Source organism: Rutilus rutilus (genome assembly GCF_951802725.1).
Source record: "Rutilus rutilus genome assembly, chromosome: 7".
Lineage (NCBI taxonomy): Eukaryota > Metazoa > Chordata > Actinopteri > Cypriniformes > Leuciscidae > Rutilus > Rutilus rutilus.
In genome coordinates, this window is record NC_140221.1 from 8196784 (window position 1) to 8207923 (window position 11140).

Below are 11140 nucleotides of genomic sequence, written 5' to 3' on the forward strand. Positions count from 1 at the left end.
AAAACCACATTTTGTCACGAAAACATGTGCAAGAAGTGGATGGGAAATGGCGCATTCCAATGGCGCATTGTCTATTTGAAAATGGACGGTGGGACAAAATTGGCGGTAAAAAAAAAAAAAGAAAGAAAATATATATATATAAAAAAAACATATATATATATATATATATATATATATATATATATATTGTTTGCGCAATGATCTGTTTAGAACCCCAAAAGAAAAAGAAAATAAAGATTATGGGTGAAAGGATGGATAAGCACATGTGGGCAGCAGGGATTGTCTGTCAGAGAGAGTTGGAGGTGAGTAAAACATTATAATGAAAAAGCAGCTGCCTGTTGTGGTTTGGCAACGATGGTTACAAATACAAAAGGCTTTTGTAATGTCATAACAAGCTGATACTTGGCTGTTGCTCGTCGCGACACGTGACACCACAGGCTATCGAGTCGGCCGACAGCTCCAGATATTTAGTTTACCAGAAGTTTAGAATAACATGACAAATCATAACATTTGAGAGTAATATTTATTATAACACTTATTATAATGGGTTTTGGTGATCAATATTACTGTAACAATATAAAAATATATTACACATTTTGTGTATTCTGATTTGAACACTCTGTTTGAAGGGGCGTGTCTGCTGTGAGACTTCAGTGTAAACGCCTGGGACACTGCTGGGATTGGCTGACATGCTTGTAATGAAATATCTAGCATTACATGTGGAACTCTCTCGAATACTTTTACTATTACAGCTATTATACGTTTTTACTATTACAGCTATCGAGATTAACGAATAGTGAGAAGTTTTTTAAGTATTTAGATCTATTCCCATCACATAAAAGGTTGCAGTGATGAGCATTGAGCAGATGACAGCCTGTTGATCGCGTGAATGAAGATCTTATCATTGCAACGCAGTTTCTGCACTCTCACTAATGCTTTCACCAATGCAAACATGAGGTAAGTACAGTAAGAGCTTCGTTGTGCAGCGTAACAGCATCATTGATTTCATAACGAGTTTTGGCAAGTGTCCAGATAAACTCTCGCTGTGTGATTGACAGCTTGGGCGATTGGAAAGGGATTGTTCTTTGATCGCTTTCTGTATATATTTTAATCACAGTTTAAATAAGATTATTTTCATCCTACCAAGAGAAACGATGTGAAGTAGATATTTTAGTCACTGGCTTGATTTACTGATGCATAAACAGTATTGAACGACTTTGAGAGAAAGATTATCTGTCTGAACCTGAACAATTACACATCAGAAATTCACATAACCCACTGGTTCTTCAGAGGCTCGGATGAAGGAACTAAAAAAATACTTTTGTGTTCATTTGTGCATGCAAACACTGAGCAACTGCCATGCTTCGCTCGTTTGCAAGCCATGATGTCTCTCGAGGAAAAACCAATATCGCGCTCGCGCAGCTCATTTTCTCATGGGCGGGCCAAATTCTCTTTGTGGGCAAAGAAGAGAAAAGGGAGGTGAACTTTATGACGACATAAAGGGAAGATTCTAGATTCGCCCGTCTGAGCTTTCATTTTCTCAAAAATACCCAGGGCTTGGTTTACACCTATCAAAATGTCTAGCCACTGGGGGACCATAGGCATGCTAGGGGAACTCATATTAATGTTAAAAAACCTCATAAAGTGAAATTTTCATCTTTCAATCTTTTAAACAACTGAGAAGATAATGATATACTACATTATAATAAACTACATTTCATAATCATCTGTCAAGTTTATTATATGTATATTACATCTGCATAAGAGATTCAAATTGGATGACTAAAGGGATCAGTCATTTAACAGTTCATCTATTGCCAAAATTACTAAAAAGAATCCATTAAAATATGTCAGTCAAAACCAACACATGATGAATGATGCAAATTTTTTCTTTAGCATGCATTGTGAAGTATTTCAGTTCCCCGATCATTTCGATTTAATTTTAGCGAGTGAAGACTCTAAGGAGAACCCTAACTCTAAGGAGTGTTTTTCCCACAGGACAATGCTCCATGTCACACAATTAGGCCAATCAAGGTGTGGATGGAGGACAACCAGATCAAGACCCTGTCAAGGCCAGCCCAAACTCTAGACTAAACCCCACTGAAAACCTCTGGAAAGTGAAGAAAGCCGAGCTGCTTGAATTTTTGCGTCAGTGGCCAGTTGCATAAACCGCTTAGACTAGTCTTAAAAGTTAGTCATCTTTTTTTTCTTAAAAACTGGTCCTAACTTTTTAAAGCCAGTTACGTAAAAAGGTAGATAGGTCTAATATGAATTGTAAAAGTAAGACTGATTACCTCTTGTTGGTCAGACACAGTCTTAACATAGCAGTTCATTTTTTGCAACTGGGCACAGGAGTGGCGTAAAGTCACCCAACATCAATGTGAAAGACTGGTAGAGAGCATGCCAAGAAGCATGAAAAGCTGTGATTGGATTAAAGGGTCTAAATGAAATTTGGAAGAAATGTTGTCAGTAGTTTATAGAATAAAACAAAAATGTGCATTTTACTCAAACACATACATATAAATAGCAAATCCAGAGAAACTGCTCCATTTGTAGTGGTCTCTTTTTTTTTTTCAGAGCTGTATTTAAACTTAGAAAGTATGAAACTTTTTTTTTTTTTTTACGTGCTGCTCCATTGTTTCACTAGCTGATGACCCATTACATTCCAAATGTCCATTACACATTAGCGCAGCAGTAAAGCACACTCAGCGCAGTGCAGTGAAACACAAGCGGAAAGAGTGTGTCTGTGCATGTGCCGGGACTCAAAATAGGAGCACACGAGCGCTACGCTATGTTAGGGAAAACTAGGCCCATTCAGGAAGTCCCGGCCCATTGCGGGGCTTGAGCAGAAGCTCTGGTGCATTGCTTGCCCATGTGGCTGCGTTGCTACGGTAACAGTAGATCAGCGAGGGGGGAAAAAAGAAAAAGGAGTGATACAGGAAGAAGAGAAGAACACAAGCCTCACTTCACCATTGTGCCTGCACTCCTCCTCCCACCATCTCAATCCCACCATTCAGCAGCACAAGCTAGCTAACACAATGACCCCAGCTCAGCCTTTAACCACCCCCTGCACACACACACACACACACACACACACACACTTCTTTCTCAGAAGCTCTTTGTGGTGTCTTGATACCTCCCTCTTTTTCTCAGTTCAAAATGGAAATGTATCTCCTGATAAGGACAAACTTGGCTTCATAATGTGTAAAACTTTTTATAGGCCTTTTTTCTTATCCCATTTAATATTCATGTACAAATTTAATTAAGTGTAATTTAAATGTAATTTATAGGTTGATTCCCAGAAAAAAGCGTAACACTGCTCTGCTTATACTTGAGCATCCTGACCAGCCAAACCCAGCAACATTGGCCCAATGTTTTGACTTTAGGGCGGGACTATTTGTTTAATTGACCAATGATAGACAAGAGGAATGTTCATAAAACTAGGTTAAAAACAAGTTTTTGCTATTCTACTTGAAATGGTAACACTATTTTAATAAAACCTGGACCACATTTACCCCTTTTCCACCAAAAAAGAACTGGTTCGGAACTGGTGCTGGTTCAAAGTTGGTTCAAATTGCGAACCTTCTCAGAACCTGTTTGTTTTTCCACTGACTAGAGAGCCCAGCGAACGACGTCGTTACGTCACTGTGTACGTTGCCATACGTCTTAGCTTACGCCAACTTCAAGCATTACAATTAAAATGGCGGACTACATCGTCTTTCTGCAAATGTTTCTCCTGGCTTTGCGATCCTATATTGGGGTCAGAAGAATACGTTTAGAACACATTTGTGCTGCTCGTCTGGATTACTATAGACGGAGGTTACGTTCGAGAAGAAGTTCGACAATAACCCCGCCCCCAGCCCCCGACGTAAGCATGACGTGGTAAAAGAACGGTTCTAGTCCAGCAAAGAGTTGGTGCCGCTTTGGAACCAATTTTCCTGTCCGAGAACCGGTTCTTTGGCTGTCGAAACACAAAGAACTGGTTTGTGAGTAGGCACCGGCTCCGAACCGGCACCAGCACTGCCTTGGTGGAAAAGGGGTAATTGTGTGTTCTGGCAACAAACTGCCCACTTAGACAGGAAGGTATCATTTGACTGACATGTGAAATGACCAATCATTATTCTATCTTTTTACATAATGTTATATTGACATGCACAGGTTTGGCAATATGAATACTGATGTCAAATGAAAAATCTCATGGAAGAGGTCGAACTGAAGGATGAACTCTATACAATAATTGTTTTTCTTGTTCTATAAATTTCATCCCTCAGTTTCCTCACCGCAATGAAAATGTCCATTTACAAATGCATCGTATTGGCGGTGGAATGGGGACAAGGAAATATGTCTACACAAGATGCAATTTCGGCACATTGCTTCTCTGATTCTCATCTTGTAACATGAGAAGATTTTGCTTTCATATCATATCTAAAATAAAATATGTCAAGAAAGAGCTTACTTTATGCTGCTAACTTTACTTAGCAAACAATTCAGGGAGCAGCATCCCGAAATTCAATCTTGTTTATACAAGCCTCAATTCCCCCTCAAATGATGAGATAGCTCTGGATGATAGCATGTTGGAAAAGATCAGTCTAAATCAGATCACTTTGTCCAGATTGACCTTTTTCTGGTGAAGTGATGAAGATGTGTGAGTGCCCTGACTTGCTAATTTTGGTTGTGGCAAGCCAATCAGATTGGAAGCCATTAGCCATTTCAGTCTGTATCATCCATTAGACAGCGTGTAAATGATCCAGTGGTGGTCCATCTGAGGCTGAGAGAAACTGAGAGAAACTAGACTAAGAAAATAGAAAAAAGAACTATGTGGCACCATTTTAAAGCAAAACTGCTGACCAAAGCATTCATAAAGCTTTAATACAAACTTATTTGGCCTAAAAACATTTTTAAAGCTACTGACTTCAGACAGTCTTGTGTCTGAATCAATATGCTACTCATTTCCTGTGCCTGGACTGCACATGTAAGAAATCTTCAGGCAAAAAATTTGGTTTGGGGAGTGTACAGAGCCACAGTCTGTGGGCGGCTGACATGCCATTTTACATGACAAGAGACTGAGTCATACATGGATTTAATCAAATAAAAACAACATAAAAAAAAAGGATGATTATATTGTTAATCAGTTTATGCATTAGTATGGTTTACAAAATTAGTGCTCAATTTTGAACTTAACATCCAAATGTGGTGAGAAATTATTTATTTTAGATGTTGTATATTGACCAATGTATGCTTTTGAATACCATTTTTTTAATAATTTGTCTAAGTTTGAGAATATTGATGCAACAATGTTATTTGCTATGACAGTCAAAATAATGATAAACTGTTTATGGTTGTAAAACACTGCAAAACTCTTAATCCACAATGAAGGAAATTATTTTACCAACAGATAAAGGGGTTTAATTTCAAACAATTAGCCTAAAATGCCACAAAATCATTTAAAGGGACTAGTTTTCTTTCCTATGTTGACGAGTTTCCTATTGAAACTGAAAGGATGGATGGAGAATATCGAAAGCCTTTACTGTTTTAAATAGCAATTACATCACATCCAGCATAGTATTGATTTGCTACTTGATGTTGGTCGCAGATGGGAAGGACATTCTCAAACTAGAAGGCATTTGATTGGACGAAAATCTTTATAGTGGAACATGAGTCATCAATATTTTGAGTCTCCAGGAAGAGAAAAACGGTACATTTTAACTGTGAACTTATTCTAAAAGTGAATTTGTCAATGTTTAATAGTATACTGGATGACCTCAAAATGTCAGCTTAATTCAAAAAGACTATTGAATAGAAAAAAACATGTCATCTGTAATGAATGCAATAAATGAACTGTCACACTGTATGCCATTTTAGGGTGTAGCCTAGAATATTTTTATATACTTAACAGTTGTTAGCGCCATTAAATACTTTCATATTTAGATTTTGTTTTGTTCTGTTAAATGTTATGCTGAAATATCAACCACCCAGGTGTTTAATAATCTGTTCTGGGACTTTGTGCTATTTAGCAGCTGCTCCTCATTTATGATAATGAAAGTGCTTGCTACACAGGACCTTTCATTCATGTCATCCACAATACTGAAATAAGTCAAGGTAGGTGATAATGGATTCAAGTTAAATACACACACAGCTTATACAAAGCAATACAGATGGTCAAAGATTTCTGCATGAAAGTGTTTTTATGAAACCTCGCTAAAAAAAAGTATTAGCTGGAATACTTTGAAGTGCATTCTTGGAGTCACATTTTTGTCACAAGCACACACTCTTCTTCTTTGGTCTCCGAGAGCAGCCAGATAAATATGATCAATGCTAGTGCATTTCACTCGTATCACAGACGTAGTGTTAGAACACAGGACACAACACTTTATTAACATGGTATGAATGTAAAAAAATAGACAGGTTACCACGTTTCACCTACACAATTATAAATATCATGAGCTGTTTTGTTAAAAATACAATACATGCTGTTAGTCCAGATCAAAACGCTGATAAGAATTTTGTGTAAAATGGCTTTTTAAACTTGTCTTTAGGAATTCTTTATTTGAGCAGCAGCACAACTCCTGATTTTCACTGCACTTCCTGTATTTGTGCGTGTTTTACGAACAAAGCATTCCAGTCTGCTTGAACCATGGCACCCTTCTGGGTGACACACAAACTAATGTAAATAACATGGTCTGGTCTCGTCGTGGCTGGATGTGAGGTCGGCCACATCACTGAGGCAGGGATTAGCTCACTGTGATTTATGTAACTAATGTCTGTGTCACCAGTGTCAACGCTTGTCATCTGACTCGAAAGATAATCAAGCACACTAATCACCATAAACCACAACTCAGATCAAACTGTCAAGAATGAAAGTGATCTACACCCATTGATCTTCTCAAATGGTCTACCGTTTGTATAAAGCTCACATATAGTTGAAGAGTAATCAAATTATGCTACACTACAGTTCAAAAGATTGAGGTCAAGATTTTTTTAAGGTTTTAAATAAGGATGCACCAATAGGATTTTTTCCCCCCGATACCAATATCGATTTTCACAAACAACTATTGGCCGATTCCGATATTTGTTACTTGCTCTCTTATTTGAACTTTTGCCATTAAAATAGATTAGTGTTTTTTTTTTTTTATCATGTTTTGAATGAGCAAAGTTCAAAAGCGCATGCATTAAGGTATCCTAGTTAGTTTATTTCAGCATCATGAAATAAATGTCTATAGAACATGGAATGTTCCATTTAACATTCAACAGGAATAATAATAATAAACAGTGCTTTTAAGGTAGGTCTAACAGTAGTTTTCAGGTACATAAATAAAGTGATCAAATGTAAAAAATATATTCTTGATTGTATAAATTAAATATAAATTAATCCTTATTAAAGTTACAAAAGTTATTGGTTCAGGTTATGAGTAGTGAGCGATTATTTGGACTTTCGTTGATTAATTAACTTTAAAACATACAGCAGGGCAGCAGGTATATTAGGCTGCTGTCACTTTAAGAGCTGCACGGATCCAATTTACTGATACACAGTGTTTTATTTCACAACTGTTTACGCTCATTTAAGACGTAACTCACTATGTTTACAAGGATGCTCGCCAAGACTGACATTTTGATATAATTTTGTGCGAATTAGAAGATGAAAGAGAACTCAAAATCAGTATTTGCGCGGTCTAAAACGTGTTTTTCCGTGTGCGTGCGCTTTGGATGTGTGAGCGCACAAAAATTCTCTTATCTTAAAATTGAGTTATCTTTTGTGTCTTCTTGCGCTTGAATATTTAAATTGGCAAGGTTTAAAAACATGAGCTAAGGATAAACTTTCGTGACGATGCGGCACTGGCCCGATAGGAACCATAGTTCTGTCGATTGTCCTGAGCGTCGGTCACGCTGGCCCCGGCCAGTCCTTATCTGCCCTGGCTTTTCTATTTTAAAATGTAATTTATTCCTGTGATTGCAAAGCTGAATTTCCAGCATCATTACTCCAGTCTTCAGTGTCACATGATCCTTCATAAATCATTCTAATATGCTGATTTGCTGCACAATAAACATTTCTATGTTTTCAATGTTGAAAACGGCTGTGCTGCTTATAATGTTTGTGAAAACCACAATATATATTTTTTAGGCTTCTTTGATGAATGGCAAGTTCAAAAACAGCATTGCCTATGTCCTTACTGTCACTTTTGATCACTTTTTTGTGTCATTGCTAAATAAAGGTATTAAAAAAAATCTTACTGTCTTCACATTTTTTGAATGGTAGTGTAGACAGCAGCAAAAATACACTTCAGCTTCTCTGGTTCAATTTCAGACAAAAAAAATCTAAATTTCAATCACACCACTGCAAATCCACTGACGGTACTTGTGACGGTACTACAATACAGCAATGGTATCAGATGATAAAACAATGGTATTTTGATATCTACTGTTGTAGTGAATGATACCCATGCTCATATACCATGATATTCCACATAAACATGTCTAAAAATCATGGTAGTCTTTTAATGGTTACAAGCTGGAATCTGCAAACATATAATTCAGGAGAAAGTGACACCGATCTCTGCAGAAGTTCACTTAATCGAATAATTTCATGAATTATTTAGGCGTACACTTAGCTTTGTTTAATGCATTTTATCATGCTCAAATCCACCCCCTCCCCCATTCATAAAAATAAAATAAAAATCAATGGAGAACAGTGTTTATATTAACTATAACAAACTATTAAGGTCATTTTCAGTAACTGAAATAAAAGCTGAAATAAAATAAAATATAAATATTAGATCAAACTTAAAAAAAATAAGTAAATAAACTTGGCAAATAATTACGAACACTTAAATTGAAATAAAAATAAATTAATGCTAAATAGAAATAGTAAAAAGATTAATAATAATAGAAATGACAACACTAAAACTAACAAAATTACAAAAAATTTTACTAAAATTAAAAATGTAATAATAAAAGCCAATTCAAAATATCAATAAATACTATAATAGTACATAAATAATACTAACACTGGTGCACTTCTGTCTGGTCCTAATGACGGGTAATATGATGAGACATAACATTGCTCGTAGAGGGACTGAAATAAGCTGACTTACTGTCTTTTTGAGCCGCAGGACTGGTTGATGGGCCAGCAGTTGTTCGTCCCACTGGACTGGAGTGTTTAGGACCCCTGCCAGGGATCTTCAAGCCACTGGACTTCAGCATGTTCATTATGTCCACTGGAGAAACTTCAAGTTTCGCAGCTTATTAAGGGTTTTCTTTATAATCGAGGCACTAAATGTGAGGATGGCGGATATCCTTCTCCATTCTACCTGTGGGACTGAAAACAACCATCATGAGCATTCAACACAAACAGTGAGGCTAAGGGAAATACACAGATCCTATTGACTGGGTGCAGTTTGCTAAATGAATGGCCTTGCATGGCCCATGTCAGTTCATTAACAGGATACTAGCTGAGCCACAGCATCAATAATGTGATGCTACAGGGCAAAGGAGGACCCACACACACACACAAAAAAAACAACACATTTTATTGTTTGAATGAAGCTGTAACAATGTAATCGACACTGACAGACTGTAAACGCGTTGTTTTCGCTAATGCAATATTTCCTATGTGATAAATCAGTAATCTAGCAAGGTCACTCTAGCAGATCTGTGAAATGAAACCCATTATCCAGTGAGGTCGGCAGTTTCGACATGCTGTCACCACAGCTGCCTTCCAAACCCCAAATTAACTCCGTTAAAAACTCAGTACGTGAATTCCACTTTAAAACAGAGATTAATACAGCATTAACCGTATAATGTATCCTAAAAAGAGACGGAAGTTTATTGTGCTAGCTCATTTCTGCGCCGTAGACTCTGCTGCTCTATTGTTTTGGCTCTTCACTGCGGCGCGCTCGCGACCCTCTTCACACGCCCCTGTCAAGCAACACAAACGCGACCCGTTCTCACAAACAGCACTATTACCTTATGAAGTCCAAATCCTGTGAATTAAAAAGAAGTCGGTGCAGGCGAACTTCAGATCAATCTGTGCAGGGAATCAGGGATGGCTCAGTCGGCTTCCCGGCATGAGATTTGTCAGCGTCTGCCACTCCCTTCGCTCCGCTCTCTCTCTCTTTCTCTCTCTCTCTCTCTCTCCCACACGGATGCGAAAAATATGGATGCTGAGCTAAAGCTGGCAGTGGAAGTGGGACAGGATGCGAGGTTCACAGGCACCGGCACATTTTAGGAAAGCTCTTTTACACAAATGCCGAGAAATGTCCTGAAAGTGTGTCAGTGGTGAGCAAAATGGTTCTTGAATAGAATAGATGAGGCTCATTAAGCAGGAGGGGTAAAAGCCTTCAGGCAGGGGGGCCGTTTAGAGATGTCTGATTCGCGAATCGTTCATTTGAGTCGAATCTTTTCAATGAATTGGTTGAACAAAACCGGTCTTTTCGGAATTTTTTCAGGAATCGACTGATGAGCGAAATAAATTATATTTGCGATCACACTGGAAATATGTTTACGACTTGGCTGTATGACAGTTTTTTTTTAACACAATTGCGAACCAGGGCTGATTTAAATAAATAAATAAAAATAAATAAATAAAATAAAAGGTAATTACAACGAGCAAAAATGTTTACAGCATAACTGTAAATTATTTAGAGTTGTTTCATGTAAATTCTATTTAAGATGTCACCATGTTTTTATAAACTGAATCTTGGCTGCAGCAAATTCCGGAAACTCAAAAAAAAAACAAAAAAAAAAAACAAGTCCAGCTGCTGTGGAATTTATGCATTTCCGGTCATGAATTAAATGAATGAAGAAAGACCAAAACTGCCCACAACACAGGCACATTATGTTGAGATTTTTTTGTAAAGAATTTTTAAAGATTATATTAAATAGGCCTATGACATGTGCTGTTTTATGATTATTATTATTTTATTGCAAGAAAAGAAACAGCACTACATTGAAATACAATAACATAAAAGAAAAAGGGAGAAAGAAAAAAACATCACCTCAATCAGTATAAAAATATAATAAAATAAAAAAATAAAGGAGAAATCTCAGCAAGAAAGACATCAAATAAAAAATATATATGTCATTTATTTTGTTTAAAAAATGTTTTTTTGCAACCCTGAAATGAATTAAAAAAAAAAGTCTAAAT

At 36.9% G+C, this 11140-nt stretch overlaps 1 protein-coding gene across 6 annotated transcripts in view; it reads right to left on the minus strand.

Moving 5' to 3' along the window:
- Positions 1 to 10383, minus strand: part of clip2 (CAP-GLY domain containing linker protein 2) — a 51738-nt gene extending 41355 nt beyond the window's left edge. For 3 of the 6 annotated variants that reach the window (XM_084414122.1, XM_084414121.1, XM_084414120.1), the window contains exons 1-2: positions 9961 to 10107; positions 9090 to 9313 (exon numbers count right to left, since the gene is read on the minus strand). In XM_084414122.1, the coding sequence (XP_084270248.1) occupies positions 9090 to 9204 (115 nt within the window). In that variant the 5' untranslated portion in view covers positions 9205 to 9313; positions 9961 to 10107. Of the gene's footprint in view, positions 1 to 9089; positions 9314 to 9960 lie in introns of all 6 variants that reach the window. The other 3 variants (XM_084414125.1, XM_084414124.1, XM_084414123.1) reach the window with 3 other exon arrangements.
- Positions 10384 to 11140: the final 757 nt, after the last annotated feature.